The sequence below is a fragment of the Scyliorhinus canicula genome, chromosome 1 (assembly GCF_902713615.1).
Source record: "Scyliorhinus canicula chromosome 1, sScyCan1.1, whole genome shotgun sequence".
Lineage (NCBI taxonomy): Eukaryota > Metazoa > Chordata > Chondrichthyes > Carcharhiniformes > Scyliorhinidae > Scyliorhinus > Scyliorhinus canicula.
The window spans coordinates 218,320,301-218,345,267 of record NC_052146.1 but is presented as its reverse complement, the minus strand read 5'-3'; the positions used below and the strand labels follow the sequence as shown (position 1 = coordinate 218,345,267).

Sequence of the window (24,967 nt, the reverse complement as noted above, 5' to 3'; positions counted from 1 at the left end):
GCTGATAATCCAAGGCACTGTGGATCACATGTGAAGTCTGCTGACCTCATTCTTTCATGAAATAAGGTTGTGCTGAATGAACTTTGACATTGCATGTTCTAAAGTTACGGGGCAATAGATTTTAATATTTTGGGGATGCTAGCAAAGAAGTAATTTTGTCTTCACGGTCAGAAAGACAAGTTAGGATTTGAGTTTCTATGGTACTCTGCTTCATATTCACAAAATTAGATTTATGTTGCAAGAATAAAAATGAAATAACTTTTGCTTTGCATTTTTTAAAGAATTTAGCCATAATAAAAGGGCATGAATTTATTTGAACTAAATATCTGCTGAAATTTCCATCTAAGACTAACTAAAAGGGCATGTTAGTGAATTATTGAAGCAGCAAAATGCTTAAATTTTCATTATCTTGAAGTCTTAAAAACCCCCCATTATTGATTGTTTTATTGATCATTGTCTGGATTTCTGCCAGACCTCTTCAGAAGATGAAGACTGAACAAACCACGTGCGCTCTTTCCATTCCATATGAACTTGGACCAATTCCTTAATAATGTGTGGTACCTTCTGCTTGTTCTCATCCCTGAGACTATACCGGTGGAGTCACTTTGACATCGTATGCAACTAGGACAATGGGCTTGTCGTCTGTCTTCATTTTTCCTCATTTCTGCAGCCGTTGATGCCATTAACTTTACCATAGTCCTCTAACTTAGCTCCCATTTGAGTTGTCTTCAACTTTGAGGTGAAACCGCCACCACATTTTTTTTTCAGATTAGGTGAGCTTGCTCCCAAACCCTATAACATGGATAAAGTTCCACTTTTGAAGGTGGTATGAAATGGGTGGTAGCAGATCAGGCACCTGATCCATTATATACCTCACCCAGTTTCCCATTCCATTGGCTTCAATTATATTGACACACTGTGTTCCCTCACTATTGTACTGAAATGTAAGCCTTGAATATGTATTGGAGTCTAAGAGTGGGGCTTGAACCCACCATTTTTTGACCTGGATGCAAACTTGCTATCAACTGATCCAAGCCCATAATGTCCGCAATTTAATCTGAGCTACCTGCTCTTCGGGTGGAGGCTTCAGAGCAGGTTCGATGTTTTCTCCTCTTTTAGGAATCAAAAGATATTTGGCTCAAAGAATCATAAGTGGAGACAAGAAAACATAAAAGTGCAAAATAGGCACTTTGCTTTGAACTAAAGCATTAATAGGTTGTATAGAATTTGACTTTTTGTTCTAACAGAATGTAACGTCAAGTGACATTATATTAAAATCTAAAATTGTGAATACCGTACTTTCCGGACTATAAAGCGCACCTGACTATAAGCCGCACCCACTGATTTTGAAATTTTTTTTTATTTTGAACATAAATAAGCCGCACACGTATATAAGCCGCAGGTGCTTACCGGTACATTGAAACAAATGAGCTTTACACAGGCTTTAACGAAATACGGCTTGTAACAAAAATAAAAAATTAGCGGTAAAGAATAGCCTACCAAGAAAGTCACTGTGGAGCGAAATCAATCCGATTAAGCTCTTAAGATTAACATAGAATCATCAGTTTGAAACATTAAAAATAAATAAATCATGTGTAAAAAGAAGTATTTTATTACTGATCGTAATCAAGATATCACCAACCCAGGTGATCAGAGTCACTATCCTCCTCTTGTGCACTGAAACCACTGAAGTCATCTCCTTCAGTGTCAGAGTTGAATAGCCTCAGAATTGCTTCATCCGATGTTGGATTGTTTTCATTGTCGCTCTCATCACTTTCATCCGGAGGCAAATTTCCCGCTGAGCTCATGCTGCCCTCTTCAACACGCAGCAATCCAGCTTTTCGAAACCTGTTGATGATAGTGGATTTTTTAACAATGCTCCACGCTGTCAGGACCCACTGGCAGACTTGACCATAAGTTGCTCTTCGCATGCGGCCCGTTTTAGTGAAGGATTTCTCCCCACTTGTCATCCAAGCCTCCCACTGAACACGAAGCGCCACCTTAAATGCACGATTTAAACTGATGTCGAGTGGCTGTAAATACTTTGTTGTGCCCCCAGGAATCACAGCTGGAATTGAGTTTGTCCTCTTGATGGCTTCTTTCACAGAATCTGTTATGTGGGCCCTCATGCTGTCCAAAACGAGCAATGCCTTGTTCCTGTGAAAGAATCCTCCCGGTCGCTTGCCGTAGCACTCCGTATGCCATTCATGCATTAGGCTTTCCGTCATCCATCCTTTCTTGTTGACTTTCACAACAATTCCTGTAGGGAATTTTTCTTTTGGTATCGTCGTGCGTTTAAAAATCACCATCGGTGGAAGCTTTTCTCCCGATGCCGTGCAACTCAGAACACAGGTGAAGTGCGTTTTTTCATGCCCAGTTGTTTTCAGCATGACGGATGATTCACCTTTCCTGTTGACAGTCCGAGTGAGAGGTAGGTCAAATGTCAGAGGAACCTCATCCATATTTATGATATTGTGTGGGCCAATGGAATGCTCTGCTATCATTGCATCAGTGAATTTGCGGAAGTTTGAAATTTTTTCCTCGTAGTCGGGAGGGAGCTGCTGACACAAACTCGTCCGTACCCTGATGGACAGGCCTTTACGTCTCATAAATCTGAGACACCACGATGGTCCACCTCTAAAATTCTCAAACTTCATTGCGGTGGCGATTGTTTTGGCTTTCAGTCGGATCTGTACAGTTGAAACACCTCGGCCGTCTGCTCTCTGCATGTTGACCCAGTCTTCGAGCTCATTTTCTAGTTCGGGCCATCTGCTTTTCTTCCCTCTGAAAGCTTTAGTTGTCTTTTTGCACTGAGTCAATTTCTCACGCTGCTGTTTCCAACGTCTTATCATCGACTCATTAAGACCAAGCTCTAGTGCAGCAGCTCTATTTCCTTTCCCAACAGCCAGATCGATCGCCCTCAACTTGAAAGCTGCATCATATGCATTTCTCCGTGTCTTTGCCATGATGAGGGTGACAAAATGACTACCGTAATCAGAATGATGGGATGTTTGAGCGCGCTCGATTTAATCTAAACAGTAAACTAAAAAGTTACATTGTTTTACCTTGACCCGTTACGCAATTTCATTGGTTTAGTGAAAAGAAAGCGGGAAAAATCCATAAATAAGCCGCGTCGTTGTATAAGCCGCGAGGTTCGAAACGTGTGAAATAAGTCGCGGCTTATAGTCCGGAAAGTACGGTAGTGTCTTCACTTGCATTCCTACAGATACAACACATTGTTGCTGACATTTCTTTAGTATCGTGTGTTGGATACTAAGAAACTGCACTAATTTCCCATATTTTATTCCAGTGCTCCAAACTAATGGAATGCCTTGAAATGAAATTCTAGCTCTGACCAATATAATTAATTTGAATTCAATTCAGTTGTGATGCTTGTATTATATTTCACAAGTATTGTGTCATGGCATCTGGTTTAAATTTCCATAATGATCCATAGAGGTGATTAAAGGGATCTAATTTACCCCTAATTTTGTGAATAGTTGGTATGTGTTCTTTTCTCTTTTACAATCTGCACATACAAATTAGGAATCATGACCCCAAAAGGGAAAAATCACCTGGGGGCACTGTTGCTTCAAGAAATTCATGTTATGTTGCTATTCTTTCCAAGTTCATAATTTCATACATTGTAAAGCCTTGTCTTGAATTGCAGCCTTATTTCTTTCTCTTAGTCGTGTTATCAGTACTTTCCAGAAACGGGAGGAATTACATGACTGAAATTAAATGAATTTTTCAATTTGTAGGGATATCAGAGAGTGAGTTTGTCTCCAGCTCTTCTCTTCGAGCATGTCTGAACTTTGAACTTGCTATCTTCACTTTTTGATTCTGTCTTCTATCTACTATTCACACACCGACAAGGTAGTTAGGAGTTTTAAAAAGTTAGCGCAAATATGGTCCAAATCGTCATCGAAAAATAATGGTGAGTTCCCGAAATGCACTGTTTTTCATCCATAAACCAACCCAGCACGTTCAGGGGAAGAAGAGGTATGTTGTGAGTTGCCAGTCTTCATAACTCATTGATGGATTTATGCCGCTCCACTGTTTGCCGCAGTACACCCTCAATCTCCCCATTCTTTTTTTTAAGTACTTGCTGGATTTGCATTTTAATTGTCCATTAAATTCACTGCAAGAAGTTAGGGCTTGTACTTAAGAATATAAGTACCTTTAGGGGCAGCACGGTGGCCTAGTGGTTAGCACAACCGCCTCACGGCGCTGAGGTCCCAGGTTCGATCCCGGCTCTGGGTCACTGTCCGTGTGGAGTTTGCACATTCTCCCCGTGTCTGCGTGGGTTTCGCCCCCACAACCCAAAAAATGTGCGGAGTAGGTGGATTGGCCACGCTAAATTGCCCCTTAATTGGAAAAAATAATTGGGTAATCTAAATTTATTTAAAAAAAAGAAAAAAAAAGAATATAAGTACCTTTTAACAACATGATAATTTGTTTAAAATGCAAAAAAATGCATGAGAGCAGCACCTCCTGCAAGTTCCAATCAATCTCCCTGGCTTGGAAAGAGCCATTTGAGTTGCTGAGTATCATTTCTGCAAGTAGTAAATTCTTAGATTTAAAATTTCACATTTTTAATCTTTCTTCCTTTTCCCTTAATCAAATCTTTCTTTCCCTCCCTTTCTGTATCTAATTCACCTTCCTTCAGTTACTGTATTTGTTTCTCAATCCTTAAATCTCATTGGTTAAGAAAAAGGACAGCAGCAAAAAATGCATGAGAGCAGCACCTCCTGCAAGTTCACCTTCAAGTCACACCCCATCATGAATTACAGCTATTAACGCTGTTCTTTCACTGTTGTTGGGTCAGAATTCTGGAATTCCCTCCCTAACTAACAGGACATACACCGCATGGACTGCAGTAATTCAAAAAGGCAGCTCATCACTGTCTCAAGGGTGATTAGAGATGGGCAATAAAGAACAAAAAATAATACAGCACAGGAACAGGCCCTTTGGCCCTCCAAGCCTGCGCCAACCATGGTTCCTGCCTAGACTAAAACCGGCTGCACTTACGGAGTCCTTATCCTTCCATTCCCACCCTATTCATATATTTGCCTCGATGCCCCTTAAATGCTGCTGTCGTACCTGCTCCCGCCACCTCCCCAGGCAGAGTGTTCCATATGTTTACCACTGTCTGTGTAAATAAACTTGCCTCGCTCATCAGTTCTAAACTTTTTCCACGCACTTTAAACCTATGTACCCTCGTACTTGACTCTCCTACCCTATGAAAGAGCATCTGACTATCCACTCTGTCCATGCCACTCATAAGCTTGTAGACCTCTATCAGGTTGACTCTCCACCTCCGTCGTTCCAATGAGAACAAACCGAGTTTATCTAACCTCCCCACGTAGCTAATGCCCTCCATACCAGGCAACATCCTAGTAAACTGCTTCTGTACCCTCTCCAAAGCATCCACATCCTTCTGGTAGTGTGACGACCAGAATTGTACACAATAAGTGCTGGTCTTGCCAGTGACGCTCACATGCTGTGAATGAATCAATAAAAAGAATGTCACAGGACACTCGAAGGGCTGTTAAGTTCTACAGCTGTTCCTTTTTTTTAATGTTAGTTTCTTAGCCAAAATCTAAGATCAGGAAATTGGTTCTCATCGTGTCTGATTTTGTGGGAAAAATATGAGTTGATAGGAACCAATCTCTGTCAGCAATCAACTGCAGTCATTTAGTCCCCCACCACTACCCCAGTCGTGTATTGGCTGCCCCTTCAGGACAGCAGGATTTATTTGGTGATTTATTTTCCAATTATGCTGACTATTAATGTCTTGAGCCTGGTCTGTCCTTTTATCAAAGAGTTTCTTCAAACCATAAATTCAACAAGCACAATAAGAAGCCTGCTATGCCTAAAGCACCGTGAGGCATTTTGTGTGGTTTAAAAAATTGTTCATGTTACCATGCACAAATCCTAAAAATATATTTTCTGCTCTTATTCCCTGTGATTTGGAACCAAAATTGTATAACAGATTTTTTTTTAAATCTGAAGGAATAGGAAACTGATTTGTGAAAGTTTTGACATCCATTGCTTTGTGAAATTTAGTCTTGGCCTCTGTGAATCAGTACTACTACTTTATCTTGCTCTTTTTAACCATATAAAAGCACCTGCAAAGGTGCTCTTTATTTATTTGGCATTTTTCTCACCTGATGAAATTACAACCTTCAAAACTGCAGAGGTCAAGGTTAGCAAAGAAAGTGTGCATTCCCAGGCAGAACCCATTGTTGAAGTGGGCAGTATTCATAGTTGAGATTTAATACAGCTTTACCAGGTGTGAGAATGCCTTTGATCTACAATTTAGCTTCATAATAGGGTGTGCATACCGATTCATTCACAGGCTATTAAATTGGCCAATTGCATGAGTTTTGTCATTTACATCTAAGCATTAATTTGTCACTAGCTTGGCTTTGATAGTGAAACTCCTGGAACTAGGTGCCTTTTCTGTGAAGTAGAATAGTCAATTGGAATCTCTATCTTTAGTAGTTATCTGTGATAAGAATTTTACGTTCTTGTGGTGTAGCTATATACAGTCTATGTATATAGTTTTTAAATCAAATTTAGTCTGTATTAATTTATTAATTTTCTGAAATGACATGACAACTAAGAATCTTTTTTAAAGAGTAAGGGTAATTCTATCGTATTGACACCAGTACCTATTTTACAGCAGAGTTTTAAGTATCTTGCCCATACCAAGCAAAGTGTCACAGTGCCTGCTCACCTAAACCCACAAACAAGGGTCTTTTCAGGGTGACGGGTACAATTTAAGTCAATAAAGGGCCAATTGATCTGTTTAAAAACAATAATACATTCAAAAATCTAAAGGTGTTCACAGATCAGCTGAAACCTTTTAAAACTATGTACTTCAACATTGAAATGAAGGCTTCATTGCAATTTATTACTTTGCAGTGTGATGCCCAAGCACTGAGATTCTTTACTTGCCAACATGTGTCATTTCCCTGGGATAAACAGTTTTGTGCCCCAGTTTTACATTAATGCAATATGAAAACTACCAAATGACTCACCCATTATTTTTTTTCTATTGTATTTGAAAATTTGTTCACAATATATTCATTGCACTGAAGATATCTAGTTAATTACCATGAGTCTGTTGAATTAAATGAAGTAGAATGAATGCTTTATTAATCATCCATACAAAACGTGTGCATAAAATTGACTTTAAACAAAAACAAGATATAGTGACAATCTTTGCTATGAGATGTAATGAGTGTTGTTTAAAGATTGGAGGCAGCATCCAACCGTTTTCGCTCCAGCTGCTGATAGTGAGCTACTTAACTGTATTGACAGTAACAGCATAATGATAGCAGTATTGTAATAAATTGCTGGGCCTTTATTGTACAGTACTTATTTCATTTTACAGGTTTTTCAGATCCTTGGGCATTAATCTCATTCATTGATTGACAGTGGCAGCAAGGGAAAAGAGCACCTTTATTGTTTGTACCTATCAAATCTGTTAAACCTAATTCTGCTGAGAGTATTTGCATATTCTTAAGTATTTTTTCTGAGTGGGTCTAAATCCTTCTTGAGTGTTTGATGCATTTTCAAATTCATTCTTAAGGTATCTACATGCACTATTAGTTCTGTATAATGCAGCCAGGCATAATCTCTGAGATAAGGCTGGTCTTGAACAAGACTTTCTATGAAGGATGGCATGTTACATTTCTGACTTGCTCTGCTCAGCTCCTATATCGACAGAAATGTCAAGTACTGTACAGCAGAATGTCTGAAATATATTCCTACTAGCAGTGGACATCAATAAAGGCAAACGGTAGTTTCCAGGATGTTAATTATGTGCTAATAGTCTAATATTGTGCTTTATGTAGTTTTATATTCATTCCACCCTTTAAGATTAATATTTTATCAAGACTTGTGCTACTGCATTATTTTTCACTAATGGATGCATATATAAATATATTTACTGTATCTCTAAAAATCCCAATGTTGGGACAGCTTTTGTGGTTTTGTCAATTGGCAAAGTAATTGAATCAAACTATTGCATAATTTCTGTTTAATACTTCCGTTGCCTCTTAAATAATTGTATTTTTGGTATTATGATTTATGTCTGCACAAAGAAGATTTCCAGTTGGTGTGATTGTGTCACCTATTTAATGTTTCGGGCATTTTTAAATGGAATTGTTTGTGATGTACTTGATTTTATGCTGATCACAAAAGATTGTGCTCAAATGGTGCAAAATGTTTTCAGTTGGTGAATTTGTAAGAAAACAGTTCCGTTTCATGGGCGTTGATGGAAGGAAAATGAGCAAAGATCAATTCTCTTAAAATTGGACGACTGATCCACAATTTCTATACTCCGCCTCGACCACAGATTCCAAGTAAAATATACTGTATGCAGACATTGGTGCTGTTTCATTATTGGCAGCATTTAATCAGTTAAAGAGTTTTGCATTGCATTTAAAGTGCAGCCAGACCAGACGATACTGAATAAGTTGTTAACTTGACCGACTAGATCAGGAAGGAAATATATTTGAAAAATGTAAATAGGATATAATAATTCACCTGCGTTTGTTTTCAAAATGTTGCTGTTCTGTGGATTTGACAAGTCTAGATTTTTCAATGGAGTGTATTGGCAGGAATGGTGCTTAATATACTCTAGTTATACCTGTGTGTTAAATCCAGCGAAGCAGATTTTATTCACTGATATTTTCTTTCCTGTTTCCTAGGAGTCACCTTCTGGCCGTAGGAAAGCTCTTGCCACCAGTAGCATTAACATGAAGCAATACGCAAGCCCCATGCCTACACAAACTGATGTAAAACTGAAATTCAAGCCTTTGTCTAAAAAAATTGTTGCTGCCACCCTGCAGTTTTCCTTATCTTGCATTTTCCTGAGAGAAGGCAAAGCCACGTAAGTTTCTTTGAACTTGAACTGAACAACGTTTCGCAGTGGCTGCAGTGGCATTTTGACCTCCGTGCTTTCTGTATACTGTGTCAGATGGCAATAAGAGGGCATGACAGTATTTTTGAGTTTGCTAGCTGTGAATTTTAAAGGCCCTTGGCGAAAAATATATGGTTTTCTTGTTTCCTTGAGTTGAAGCAACATTAAAAATATTCCGTGGCACTTTTTATTTACAGACAAATGAAAATTAAGCCAATTAGCATCTCCGTAGCAAATAAATACAAAGTATAAAATGCCACCTTTAAGTGGCTGGAGCAGGGAGAAATGTTTAGATACATGCAGGTTCGGGATTTTGCCAGGAAGGAGATATCGAGCTTCCCGGAGGGACAGGCCTCCACATTGCTGGAGGAGGTGCTGACGATGAGTGGACTGGAGAAGGGGGTAGTGTACGGAGCTATTTTGGAAGAGGATAAGGCACCACTGGAAGAAATCAAAGCAAAGTGGGAGGAAGAGTTGGGAGAGGATATGGAGGAGGGGCCCTGGTGTGAGGTGCTCCGGAGAGTAAATGCCTCCACCTCATGTACGAGGTTGTGGCTGATACAGCTGAAGGTGGTATATAGAGCACACCTCACGAGGGCGAGGATGAACCGATTCTTTGAAGGAGTAGAAGATGTGTGTGAGCTTTGCGGGGAGGGGAGGGGGGGGGGGGGGGGGGGCGCTAATCACGTTCATATGTTTTGGTCCTTTCCAAAGCTAGAGGAGTACTGGAAGGAGGTTTTTAGGGTAATTTCCAAGGTGGTGCACGTGAAACTGGACCCGGGTCCCCAGGAGGCCATATTTGGGGTGTCGGACCAGCCAGGGTTGGAAATGGGTGCGGAGGCAGATATCGCAGCCTTCGCCTCGTTGATCGCCCGAAGGCGGATCCTGCTAGGATGGAGAGCAGCCTCTCCACCCTGTGCCCTGGCGTGGCGGGGGGACCTGTTGGAATACTTGACCCTTGAGGTTAAGTTTGAACTGAGGGGAAGCTCGGAGGGGTTCTACAAGTCATTATTTATTATGCACTTTCAAGAACTGGATAACATCAAACATTAGTTGGGGGGGGTGGGTGGGAGGGTTGGGGGGGGGGGGAGGGGGGCTGTGTATATTAAGGATGACTATGGGTAATCCCTGATTCCTTTTTGTCATTTATTTATGTAAACATGCGGGCTGATGTTTGGGGGTTGGTGGGAGGATGGGATCGTTGTTATTGTTATGGGGATTGACATATCTGTTGCTGATTATTGTTTATTGTTGGTGGATGTAAATATGGGAGAAAATGTGAAAAAGGAGGAGAATAAAAATAGTTATTAAAAAAAGCCACCTCAAGACCATTTCTGTGAATATAATTTAAAATTAGATATTAGTATGCACAATGTTTCCTTTTTTTATGAAGTCAAAAGCATCTCCAAACTCTAAGAAATTATTGAATATTTTGGATAAATGGATCATATTTGTATAAAGATGGTGCAAATATATAAAACTGATGTATGAAATTTGGATTAATGCGTTATAATAACAATTAACTTGCGATGAAAGCTTTGGTTCTAGTATTCTTGTTTATCAAACTACATATGTATCACCTGCTTGTTGGATCAAGGAACCATTTTTATTTCCAAATTCTTTCTATTAGTTTTTAAAAAAATTAATCAAACTGAATTTCATTTGCTAACGATGCAAGTTGTTAGTTTCAGTATTTTTTCTCGAGATTTTCAAGTTTGGGAAAGATAGAAATAAAGGAAGCATTTTTCTTCACTAAAGTATGGGTAACTGTTTAAAGCTTTATCAGTGACTGTTTTTATTCTTTTATGTTGAGCCAAATATTTCTGTTCCTACTATGTAATTTTTCTCCATCCCTTCACTATGCCCCACCAAATCCCCGGCACCTCTGATTTTCTCCAATCTCTACCCCTTCTGTCCTGAAGGAAGTGATTCATACTTAATAGTGAAGACAGTGTAGGGAGTGACTCTCTGCAGATGTTAAAGCTGAATCTAATTTCCGCTTCATCCAGCAGCTATGACCCTCACTGGGAAGTTTGTGTACGGATGTCTGGCAAGTGAAGAGGCTTCCTCAGCTGTTCTCTATCATATTTGTTTTCATTCCTCTTTGTACCCTGTTGCCCACAACCACATTGGAGTATTATTAGGCATCTTTTTCAAATCAGTACTCGTGTTCTGGCATGTTTTCGTTATAAAGCTTTTTATCTCCTGAGCTTCTTGCCCCTGCTATTGAATGGCTTCCCTGACTTTATACTTTGCATTGGTTATATTCAGGTTTTTGGTGCATTTTCTACTGACCAATTATTTTTTTTTTAAACCTATCTTTCCCCCCTCTAGTGGTTCCCAAAACCTTGTGGTGTTTAATACTCTCTGCAATGGAATTGATTACATTTCTCTGACATTTGGTTGCATGAGCAGTGAACTGCCTCACAGAAAAATATCAGCGAGAAAACACACTGTTTCTTCCTTCTGCTCTCGGTGCATTCTGTTAATTGGCTAACTATTAATGACATATGATATGCGGTAGATTATCAAATAGATTCAACATTTCTAAAGTTGGCTGAGATTTCAAGATCAAATAACGTGTTTTGCTTTCAAAATTTTATTCCAATCTAACCTTGAGTCAGCAGTATCTTTTGAAATATTGCTTCATCTTAAAATCAAATTAATATACATAATGTGCTTTCTGACTAAAATAGCATGATGTCACAGTATCTACTGAAATAAGACCATGGGTCAATTGTTATTTTTTATTTTGTTACGATTCCTGGCCTGGTCACCGTCAATGTGGTGGAGATCCAGTTCATGACCGTTAATGTTTGTTTAAAGTAGGTGAAGTTTAAGTTTCAAGTCACTTGTTCAGTGAATAAGGCCACAGGATTCCACTGATTTTGAACAAGCAAAAATAAACTTTACTATCCAAGCTCAGAAAGATAAACAATTTATAAATTTGCCTTATGCTGTAGCATTCAGGATAAACAGTTCCATGGATTTCTTAACCCAGACATCTTGACACATTAAGAAGTCTTACAACACCAGGTTAAAGTCCAACAGGTTTGTTTCAAACACTAGCTTTCGGAGCACTGCTCCTACCTCTTCATTCACCTGAGGAAGGAGCAGTGCTCCGAAAGCTCGTGTTTGAAACAAACCTGTTGGACTTTAACCTGGTGTTGTAAGACTTCTTACTGTGCTCACCCCAGTCCAACGCCGGCATCTCCACATCATGGCTACTCTTGACACATTGTGAGCTGACCAATCTCACTGAAACTTTGCCTTTCCAACGAGGACTTCTAACCTCCACATTTGAAGGCCTTGCCTTGGAATTCTTTCCAAACATAGCTCCCACTCGGCTGGCATGAACAAAGGCCCACCTCACAGGGTTTCAATCTCACCTCCCGAGATTCCGTCTCCCTGGATTCTTGGGTACGCGCAACACTAGCTTGCAAGCACGTTTTCAGATCTATGGTCGTGCCAAGCAGAACACCACTGCTCCAAAGGGGATAACTTTGCCTCAATGGCCCTCTTTACCTAATGTCTGCTTCCCACAGCCCATTCTCTATCTTTTTTTACCTGAATTGAACAGGGACCTCTGATTGGCATACTTCCCCCTGAAATTGAGTGCCTCAACAAGAGCTGCTTATTGACCTTTGATCTGATCTGGTGACCTAAATCAATTCTGCAAGAGGGTTCCGCCTCGTCACTCGGCAGGAACCAATGTAACAAACTTTGGAACATTCTGTACCTTAAATGTTACGACCTCTACAGTCTGCTAACTTAGCACCCAGGGACACAATGAATCGAGTTTGCTGTTGGCCATGGTGTTCGATTTCTGTTGCAAACAACTCTACTAAAATGAGGGAAGAATATTCAGAAATAAAAGGGAAATATTGTGATTTTAATGTATACCTGCACAGAATCATTTTTTAAATAAACAGTTTATTGAGGTAATTTCGGTATAGTAACAAGAACAAAATAAACAATATACGTGAAACCATGAACATAGTGCAAAAGCCATTTACTTCCCGTACAGGTCCCACCCTTATTAACCCCCTACTCTAATCTAAACTACTACCCCCTCTCCCCCCACCCCCCGGCTGACGGTTAATTTCCCGCAAAGAAATCAACGAACGGTTGCCACCTCCAGGTGAACCCTTGATTTTCTCCAGACAGAGAAAGCTAGCCATGTCCGATAGCCAGATCTCCGACTTCGGGGGCTTTGAGTCCCTCCAAGCTAATAGTATCCGTCTCCGGACTACCAGGGAAGCAAAGGCCAGAACGTCTGCCTCTTTCTCCTCCTGGATTCCCGGGTCTTCTGACACCCCAAAAATCGCCACCTCTGGACTCAGCGCCACCCTTTTTTTAACACCATAGACATGACGTCTGCAAACCCCTGCCAGAATCCCCTAAGCTTCGGGCATGCCCAGAACATGTGGACCTGGTTCACCGATCCTCCCGCACATTTTGCGCACTTGTCCTCCACCCCAAAGAATCTGCTCATCCGGGCCACTGTCATGTGAGCCCGGTGAACAACCTTAAATTGTATCAGGCTGAGCCCGGCACATGTTGCGGACGTGTTGACTCTACTCAACGCGTCTGTCCATAGACCATCCTCTATCTCACCTCCCAGCTCCTCCTCCCACTTGCGCTTCAGCTCCTCGGTCTGCGCCTCCTCCGACCCCATAAGCTCCTTATAAATGTCCGAGACACTCCCTTCTCCTACCCACCCTCTGGAAACTACCCTGTCCTGTATCCCTTAGCGGTAGGAGCGGGAAGGTTGACACCTGTTTACGAAGGAAGTCCCGCACCCGCAGATACCTGAATTTGTTTCCCCTCACCAACCCAAACTATTCCTCCATCACCCTCATACTCGGACAGCTCCCCTCTATGAACATATCCCCCATCCTCTCAATCCCCGCTCTCCGCCAGAACCGGAACCCCCCGTCCATACTCCCCGGGGAAAACCGGTGATTATCACAGATTGGGACCTAGACCGATGCTCCCTCTGCTTCCACATGCCGCCCCCACTGGCCCCAAACTCTCAGGGCCACCACCACCACTGGACTGGTGGAGTACCATGCCAGCGGGAGTGGTAGAGGTGCAGTTACCAACGCCCCCAAACTGGTGCCCTTACATGAAGTTGCCTCCATGTGCACCGCAGAATAAAGGACCGCGGAATAAAGATGGGGAGACACTGAAATACAAATAGGAATCTCGGGAGGACCGTCATCTTCACAGTTTGTACCCTCCCAGCCAGAGACAACGGAAGCGCGTCCCATCCCCGAAAATCGTCCTTCATTTGGTCCACCAGCCGGGCCAGATTCAATTTATGCAGCCGTTCCCATTCACGCGCCACTTGGATGCCTAGGTACCTAAAACTTCCTTCTACTAACCTAAATGGCAGCTCTCCCTGTCGCCTCTCCTGCCCCCTCGCCTGGACCACAAACATCTCACTCTTTCCCATATTAAGCTTATACCCCGAAAACCGGCCAAATTCCCCGAGAGTCCTCATGATTTCTTTCATCCCCTCTACTGGGTCTGAAACGTACAGAAGCAAGTCATCCGCATAGAGCGAAACCCTGTGCTCCCCCCAGTCCTCTCCAGCCCCTCGAGCTCTCAGAGCAATTGCCAATGGCTCTACAGCCAGCGCAAACAGTGGGGAGAGGGGGGCATCCCTGTCTCGTCCGATGGTGCAGTCTAAAATAGTCCGATGTTGTCCTATTCGTCTGTACACCTGCCACAGGAGCCTGATAAAGTAACCTGACACAGCCAATAAAGCCCTGCCCGAATCCGAACCGTCCCAGTATCTCCCACAGATAGTCCCATTCTACCCGATCAAAAGCCTTTTCTGCATCCATTGCGATCACGACCTCCACCTCCCTACCGGGGGCATCATGATCACATTTAATAGCCTTCTGACATTGGCCACCAACTGCCTGCCCTTAACAAACCCCATCTGGTCCTCCCCAATAATGTCGAGAACACAATCCTCGATCCTGGAGGACAAGATTTTGGCCAGCAACTTGGCATCTACATTCAACAGGGAGATCGGCCTGTGGGACCCACACAGCTGCGAGTTCTTGTCCCGCTTAAGAATCAGCGAAATCGTTGCCCGTGACATTGTCGGGGCCAACACCACTCTTTCCCTTGAAAATCCTCAACAACACCGGCCCCATTATACCCGAGAACGTTTTATAAAACTCCTCTGGGTACCCGTCCAGACCCGTGGCCTTACCCGCCTGCATGGCCTTCAAGCCCTCCACTGTCTCGTCCAGCCCAATTGGGGCCCCCAGCCCTTCTACCCACTCCCCACCCACCTTTGGGAAATTCAGCCCCTCCAAGAAGTGCCTCACCCCTCCGGCCCCGTAGGGGGTTCCGACCTGTACAGCTGCTGTAGAAGTCCCTAAATGCCTGATTCACCCCTACTGAATCACCAACCAGGTTCTCATCTCCGTCCTTTACTTTCCCTATCTCCCTAGTTGCCTCCCTCTTCCAAAGCTGCTGTGCAAGCATTCTGCTGGCCTTCTCTCCATGCTCATAGATCGCCCCCTCGCCTTTCTCAGCTGCTCCACCGCCCTCCCTGTGGTCAGCAAGCTAAACTCCGCCTGTAACCTCTGCTGTTCCCTTAAAAGCCCTGCCTCTGGGGTCTCCACATGCCTCCTATCAATCTGTAATATCTCCTTTACCAGTTGGTCCGTCCTCGCCCTGTCCACCTTCTCCCTATGGACCCGGATCGAGATCATCTCCCCCCTGACCACCGCCTTCAGTGCTTCCCACACCACCGCTGCTGAAATTTCCCCCGCGTCATTGACCTGCAGGTAGCACTGAATACATTTCCTCAGCCGCTCGCACACCCCTTCGTCAGCTAAAAGTCCCACATCTAACCTGCAGTGCGGGCGCTGGTTACTATATTTACTAACCTGCCCCCCTCCATCAGCTCCATGAACTCTCTTAGTTCCTTTGCCATTGCTGGCACCCTGCCCGTTTTTGAGCTTGACCGGTCCAAGCCAGCGTCCATAACTGTGTTGAAGTCCCCTCCCATGACCAACCTGTGCGAGTCCAGGTCTGGTATCTTCCCCAGCATAGAACATAGAACAGTACAGCACAGAACAGGCCCTTCGGCCCTCGATGTTGTGCCGAGCAATGATCACCCTACTTAAACCCACGTAACCCGTATACCCGTAACCAAACAATCCCCCCATTAACCTTACACTATGGGCAATTTAGCATGGCCAATCCACCTAACCCGCACATCTTTGGACTGTGGGATCCTATTTATAAACTCCACATCGTCCCAATTTGGCGCATACACATTTACTAATACCACCTGCACCCTCTCTAGTTTCCCTCTGACCATAATGTACCAACCTCCCACGTCCAAGACTATTCTACACGCCTCAAACACCACCCGCTTATTGATCAGGATCGCGACCCCTTGAGTCTTTGAATCTAGTCCCGAGTGAAAGACCTGACTGACCCAGCCTTTCCTCAGTCTAAAGCACACAATTTTTTAATGGGTTGGTGTGTTGAACAGTGTGATGAATGTGCAGTGCAGCTGGTATGCTGCTAGTCCAGATGGTTTAGTACTAGGAAATGGATCATTGAATGTCCTGCGTAAATTTGGCATATTTGTTCTTTTGATATTTCGGTAATTTCAAAAGAGCAAAATGACATATTTAAGGGAGAGATCACAAATGGGTATATATTACCAGTTACAGGTAACCTTCAGGGTTAAGTGTTTTTGTTAACTTGATTTCCAGACATCTAATTGATATTGCCAACAAATAGGATATTCGCAATCTGTTGTTTTCAGAAGCTATGTCTTTTGCTTTTACTTAAAAGCACACTAGTGGTTACTACTGAAGACAATACCCATGAAACAATTAACTTGATTTTTTTTAGCCTTTTACCTTTTTGCCACCTGTAATTAACCTTTTTAAACAATTCTGTAAATAGAATCATAGAATCCCTACAGTGCAGAAAGATGCCATTCAGCCCATCGAGTCTACACCAACCCTGGGTGCTCCCACCCAGGCCCACTCTCCTGCCCCATCCCTGCAACCCCACCCAACCTACACATCTTTGGACATTAAGGAGCAATTTAGCATGGCCAATCCACCTAACCTACACATCTTTGGACATTAAGGAGCAATTTAGCATGGCCAATCCACCTAACCTGCACATCTTTGGACTGTGGGAGGAAACCAGAGAACCTGGAGGTAAACCACAAAAACACTGGGAGAACATGCGAACTCCACAGTCACCCAAGGCTGGAATTGGACCTGGGTCCCTGGTGCTGAGAAGCAGCAGTGCTAACAACTGAGCCACGGAGCTGCCCTACTGTGTACAACTACTGTGTGCAACTACTGTGTACAAATAGTTGTTTGATGTGGAGATGCCGGCGTTGGACTGGGGTGAGCACAGTAAGAAGTCTTACAACACCAGGTTAAAGTCCAACAGGTTTATTGTTTGAAACAAACCTGTTGGACTTTAACCTGGTGTTGTAAGACTTCTTACTGTACAAATAGTTGTTTGGTAGTGCAAAGTTGAGTATTGCTTAAAGAAAGACGGTTTGTCAAAGCTTTTCATCTTGCATTCAGCAGGACAAGCGTAAGAATACCAATGGCTGGGGAAACAACTTTATTTTAAAAAATTTAGAGTACCCAATTCATTTTTTCCAATTAAGGGGCACTTTAGCGTGCCCAGTCCACCTACCCTGCACATCTTTGGATTGTGGGGCGAAACCCACGCAAACATGGGTAGAATGTGCAAACTCCACATTGATAGTGGTGCTAACCACTGCCACCGTGCTGCCCAAGCAACGACTTTATATTCTGAGAAGAGAGTGCTGATTGGTTGGCAAGTGGACTCTGATTGGTTAAAAGCAAATTACTGCGGATGCTGGAATCTGAAACTAAAAGAGAAAGTGCCGGAAAATCTCAGCAGGTTTGGCAACATCTGTCAAGCTTTGACAAAGGGTCAGCTGGACTCGAAACGTTAGCTCTTTGCTCTCCCTACAGATGCTGCCAGACCTGCTGAGATTTTCCAGCAGCTTCTCTTTTGGACTCTTGATTGGTGATGGCCTTAATGGTGGCCATTGTACCAGTTAATGGTGACTGACAGTTCACTGGCAAACATTGTTTGAAACTTTAAACCAGGTAGCTTCACTCTGATTGAATCGTAGAATCATAGCATTTACAGTTCAGAAGGAAGCCATTCAGCCCATTGCGTCTGCACCAACTCTTAGAAAGAGCTACATAAACCCATGTCTCCACTCTTTCCCCTGAACCCGGTAACTCCACCTAACCTTTTGGACACTAAGGGGGAAATTTAGCGTGGCCAATCAACCAACCTGCACATGCTTTGGATTGTGGGAGGAAACTGGAGCACCTGGAGGAAACCCACGCAGACATGGGGAGAAAGTGCAAACTCCACACAGACGGGGCAAGGCATTTTCTTGAAGAATGAACTAGCGAATGCCAGTCATTTATTTTGTTCAGCTGAAAGGGGCGCAATGTGTTTCCCATCTTTCAGTTAAACAAAATAAGGAATGCCATTCACTGGTTCATTCCTCAGGGCAGTGCCTTGACCAATCAGAGTGAAGCTGTCTCATTCAAATGTTTAAATAATACTTGGGTGGAAGTTAACTGTCAGTTACTATCAACTGGTACATTCTCTATGGCAACACCTCTACCAATCAGAGTACACTTGCCAACCAATCAGCACACTCTCCTCATGGAGTACAACGTTGTTATTTCCTCTGACATTGGTATTCTTGTGATTCTCCTGATGAGTACAAGATGGGCTTTGACAAAATGTCTTTTTTCAGCAATACTCCACTTGCTTATGATGTCTATTTTGAACACATTTCAGAACCCCTTAAACTATTATTTCAGTGGCATTCAGCAGAAATCCATGGATCTGTTTTTGTTCGCATTTTCCGTGATTTTGTAGTCATCAAGGTGAGGAATGCTATCACCATACTTAGTTCCATCAACTTGGCTGCCTTCTAGTCTGCCCATCCATGTAACTTTATAACAGTGCAACATTTTTAATTTCCCACACCTGCATCTTGGTGGTTTTGGGTGAGACACCATTTGTACGTAGAACCATGAGGAACATACCCAGCTATTCAAGAGACCTCATCCACAAATTAAATTTGGTAATGAAAGGATTGAAATTACTATTTGCACAGACATCAAGGCAGGACAATGAATAAATCATCCCATAGATTTTTTTTTTCCTTCATAAAGCCCCTAGCTTTCTTTGTGGGATATGTCCAGGCTGTGTACAATCACATCACAGGTTATCTGACATCTTTCTGAAAAACTGACATTTGTTTCATTATTTACCAGTATCGTCCTTCCATTGTTGAGGGGTATGCTTTGAATATGTTAAATCGGTCAGCTGGCAGGAGAACAAACTTTCCGTCATATATCGTTCCTTCACAGAGAAAGCACTTTTCAATTTTAAATGAGCCGAATGCCAGTGTTAGGCAGTAACATTGCAGTAGAATATTTTACTTGAGCTTTTTCTCTCCTCAAGGATTTTACTTCCTTGCTATTGTCGAGTTCCATGAGCTTCGAACCCAGCACCATGCACAAGTTCATGTGTGGGCTTTGACAGACCACCATCACAGTCAAAACCAATCCTATTCCTCTTTGCAGGCGAGATCTATGATTATTGGGTTGTAATTTGGAATGGGAATTCTGCTTGTTTTTCCCCATCTAATGAATGGACAGTGAGCTCAATTGAGGGTACCATGCTACTGTCTTGATTGAGCTGTGGTGCTTAACTTATCTCAGTCATGAAACTTGGGAAACACTTGGTCTGTATGTTGCTGCCAGTTATTGGACAAATTTCCAACATATTGGGGGAACATCAGCAATAGAGTTGATTCCATAACTGCCATATTGCTTTAAAAATATAAAACTCGAAGCAAGTAGCAACACCAACACCAGATCCATTCGTGTATTGCCCTCTCTGTATTGGACATAATTAATGTAAGGGTTTTTCCGGCACCCAAATGTATATGTGCCTCCCCAGTTCTCTTTCCCCCCCCCCCGCCCCCCCAAAACCGGTGCCTACTTATGTGTTAAAAATAATATTGCCAACTGTACAAAGTTGCTGTTGTTGAGCTAATGCATAATACCCTATCAGTTTTTTCTTTGTGTTTTATTCTCTTCTATATATATATATATATATACATACATATGCTTTATTCTGTGTACATAACTGTAAATATACTTTGTTCAAAAACCCAATAAAAAACATTTATAAAAAAAGGATATAAAACTCAAACATTCAACAAGCCTTCTGAATTATGTGTTTTAGGTTTTTGACCAGTTATTTTTCTGATGAACAGGGATGAGGATATGCAAAGCCTGGCTAGTCTGATGAGTATGAAACAAGCTGATATTGGAAACTTGGATGACTTTGAGGAAGAAAATGAGGAAGATGAAGAAAACCGAGTGAATCAAGAGGAAAAGTCAGCAAAAATAACAGGTTTGATATATTTGCTACCAATCTCTGAAAAACATATCTAAAGGTAAACTTGTGCATTTAAAAATTGCGTGCAAAAATAATTTACTACTGTCACTTTTTCATGTTCTTGTTGCCATTCATCCTTTTACTCTTTTAATGCACTATTTCTCTTCCAGTTCTGTTCTTTTTAAGATGTTTAATTGTTATTTCTATCATTATTAATATGTGTTTGAAGACACCCTTGGAGGGAAAGATGTATACTGGTGCACAGAGATCACATTGCTCATCATGATTCCTAAGATATTTTATTGACGTGGAACACGCACTAAAGTTTGTTCATCTTTTTTTATACAGTATGAAGACTTTCCTTAGTTATGTGTTTTCTTTGCTTCTTTGTGCTTCTTTTCGTCTGAGAATGTTCTGATAGATAGTAATAAATTGTTGACTGTTTATATTCCACATGGTCAGGTTAAAAATTAGATATAATTTATTTTACTGATTTTAGGGCACGATCTTGCAGCCTCATTACACTCGCGCTCAAGCCTAACAAGGCTGGTGAATAGCGGGAGAGGCCAAAAACAGGAACCGTGTCAAATGCCAAACAGTTTGCAATGGAACCGGCCTGTTTCTGTGGGCAAATTCAGAATCTCGCTGTAGCATGGCAAGAAACCTATTATTACCACTTCAGCCCAATTTCCATACAATTAACGAGAGCCACCGTCATCTAACGGCCTTCTGCCATTCGCCAGCCTCCCCAGCAAGTGGTCACAAGTCATTTAACTGTGGGATTTGTAGCTACTATTTAAACATTTTGTGTCTTATGAACAAATGAACGCCACATTTATTTTTTTCAAAAACGTCATAAATTATGTTGAAACTGTCATTCAATTAATGACCTGTTTTATTATTTTCAAAATTGATACTGTAGTAACAGTAGAGTACAGTACATCAGCTTCATGTCGCTGACTTACACTATATTTGTATTTCTTTGGCATTAGAGTGAGACAGTAGCCATCACTCTGCTTTGAAAATGTACTTGGTGATCTGTTTCATTTTGTAACTTGACCAGTTTTCAACAGCAGGACATTGTGATCTTGACATTAACTTGGTGATAAGATTAATCTGAAGTGGTACATCTTGGTACTTGAATAATAATTTAAAAGGGATTTAAATAGTCGATTGTTATATAAATTTGCTCTGCTACGGTAAGTTCATTCATCAAGAAACAATTTTGCCAACTAGCCCAGGATTTAGCTAAGAAGCTAGCTTTCCAGCTGAACAGCCAACAAATGGAAGACATAAAAATGTTCATCGGAAGGTTTGTGATGCTCAGTCTGTTGGACGGGCTGCAGTGCAATTCTCTACATAATGTTTGAATTTAAGTGCGTAAATGCTGATTAACATCCTGTACATTGCATTTTCTTTGTATTTCATTATGCGTAACATTTCATGATAAACATGATTACGTTTGTAGAATAATTCTAAATAAAACAAAGCAAATTGTATGGAGTTTTTATGGATCATTGAATGTAAATGAATAGTAAAGCTGCCATATAATCTTGCACAAGGTAATATTGAATACCTCTAACAATTTATGTACTAACGTAATTAGCTAAGGCATTTCTAATTCACAATACTCTATGAAGTGTGTAATTCAGCATTTCTCTAATGCTGTGTAACAATCAGTAGGAATTTTAAAAATGTTTTGCAGTGTTTGCTTGTGTTTGCAATTTGCATAGAATGACCTGTTAAAAGAAAAAAAAATGATATTGCAGCACCAATTGGATGTTGTCATTTTTGACCAGTCCCTGCCTTTGGGAATTATTTGGATATAAGAGGAGGAAATTCAAAGTAAATTCACGCTGCCAGAGATTGTCATCTAGTCAAACTAACATTAGCTCTGCCTTCTCATGAAAATAGGTTGTTGTTACCTCGGATTATTTTTTAATTTTCATATTTGTCTCATTTGGCACTCTGTGATAATAATTTCCTTAACTTCACAATGGTTCACTGTGCATATCTCAGAATTTTATAAATAACTAATTCAACATGGGATTGAATAATCATTGAGGGAAGTTCTGACAATGTGTCAGTTTTGATGGCCAAAATTATGATGGAGCGAATGGAAACCATTCCTCACTTCGGATTAAGGCTCTGAAAAAAATCAGACGAGAAGCATTCTACTGAAAAGTTTTCATATTTTGTTAAATACCTCTTTTGATTCTTTTTTTTAATTTAAAGTACCCAATTTGTTCTCTTTCTCTCTCCCCCCCCCCCCCCCCCCCCCCCCCCCCCCCCCCCCAATTAAGAGGCAATTTAGCTTGGCCAATCCACCTGCCCTGTACATCTTGGGTTATGGGGTGACACGGGGAGAATGTGCAAACTCCATTTGGACAGTGACCCGGGGCCGGGATCGAACCTGGGTCCTTGGTGTCGTGAGGTAGTAGTGCTAACCACTGCACCACCGTGTCGTCCCTTCTTTTGATTCTGACATTTCCACAGCTTGAAAATAATGTAACATGAAGGTAAAAATATAACTCCAAAACCATTGACCTCTCTTTGACATCTTATTCAAAAATCCTTTCTTTGTCTCTGAATCTGGCTGTTTGTGGGTCCTTTGACAGGATGGGAGTGGGGAGGAGGAGCAGTAGTGGAGGTAGTGAGGTGACCAATCAGAGCTTTGTGAAACTGCTTCCTGCGGGGGCCTTGCCATTTCCTGCGGGGGCCTTGCCAATTCCAGAACTTCCTTAAATATTGACCCATAACTTCCGGGTTCCCCACCGTCACATTTAGGGGGTACCCCTATGATGCATTGGGAATCCCTCTTGGTTGTTCCCATGTAAGGGTTTACCCAGTAATTTCCTCTGACAGTTGCACTGTGCTGAGAACAATTCGACAAAGCGATTTAAATTGCTAACTTCAGATGGTTCTGCCAGTTTTGCCCTGAGTTACTCTGAAAGAGGCAGACGGGGGGAAAAACTTCAGACTCTTGAGTAACTATTAAACAACCAGACCCGCATGGGACGCCCCCACTCGCCTGATCATCCCTGAGGGGACCCACCACACCACACCAACACTTGATCTGACCCCCTGACCTGACCCAGTGCAAGCCAGCCCGACTCCACCCTCCTCTGTCCTGGACCGACTCCCCCCCCACTCTCCTTGTCTCCCACCCCCCCACTCTCCTGTCTTCTCCCCATAACCCCTGATCCCCTTATTAATCAAGAACCTATCTATCTCTGTCTTAAAGACACTCAGTGATTTGGCCTCCACAGCCTTCTGCTGCTAAGAGTTCCACAGATTCACCACCTACTGGCTGAAGAAAATCCTCATCTCTATTTTGAAGGATCGTCCCTTAGTCTGAGATTGTGTCCTCAGGTTCTAGTCTCTTCTACAAGTGACATCCTCTCCATGTCTACTCTATCCAGGCCTCGTAGTATCCTGTAAGTTTTAATGAAATCCTCCCTCATCCTTCTAACCTAAAACAAGTAGAGACCCAGAGTCCTCAACCGTTCCTCGTACGACAAGCTTTTTATTCCAGGTGTAATTCTTGTGACTCTCCTTTGGACCCTTTCCAAGGCCAGCACATCCTTCCTTAGATACGGAGCCCAAAACTGCTCACAACACTCCAAATTGGGTCTGACCAGACCTTATACAGCCTCAGAATTACATCCCTGGTCTTGTACTCCAACCCTCTCGACATGAATGCCAACATTGCATTTGCCTTCCTAACTGCTGACTGAACCTGCACATTAACCTGAAGAGAATCTTGAACAAGGACTCCCAAGTCTCTTTGTGCTTCTGATTTGCTAAGCATTTCCCCATTTAGCAAATAGTCTATGCCTCCATTCCTCCTTACAAAGCGCATATTCCACACACTTTTCCACATTGTTTTTCATCTGCCACTTTGCCCACTCTCCTAGCCTGTCCTAGTCCTTCTGCAGCCCCCTGCTTCCTCAATACTACCTGTCTCTCTATAGATCTTTGTATCATCTGCGAACTTAGCAAAAGTGCCTTCAGTTCCTTCTTCCAAATCGTTAATGTATATTGTGAAAAGTTATGGTCCCTTTAAACCACCCCTTTTACAGCAGCTACTACTATAAAAATGGAGACTGGCGCCCCAGCTACTCCACAATGATCCTGCTGGGGCTGCACTTTGCTGCTCCTGTCTCACCCAACCTGAGTGAGGAAGTTTGGGCAAGACGAGGGCTTCGGAACCCCCTGGAGAATAAGTCTGGTGAGAGTGGCAATCTGCCGGATATTGCCACTCTGCGGAAGTTATGTACTATAGACACCAATACTGCACAAGCTACACCAGATGTGGTCTCACAATGTGCAGCATATCTGAAGCATAACCTCGCTACTTTTGTGTTCAATTCCTCTCGCACTAACCGATGACATTCTCAGAACTTTCCTAATTACTTGCTGCACCTGCAAACTACCCATTTGGGATTCATCCACTAAGAAACCCAGACCCCTCTGCATCTCAGAACTTGCAATCTCTCACCATTAGGTAATAAGCTTTTTTTATTCCTCGTGCCAAAATGAACAATT

The 24,967-nt window shown here is 42.2% G+C and overlaps 1 protein-coding gene across 1 annotated transcript in view; it reads left to right on the top strand.

Annotated features, from left to right (window-relative positions):
* The window catches only part of ehbp1 (EH domain binding protein 1), a 481,622-nt gene that overhangs the window by 141,409 nt on the left and 315,246 nt on the right, over window positions 1–24,967 (top strand). The window contains 2 exon segments of the mRNA XM_038807817.1: window positions 8,724–8,905; window positions 20,295–20,434. Of these exon segments, the coding sequence (XP_038663745.1) occupies window positions 8,724–8,905; window positions 20,295–20,434 (322 nt within the window).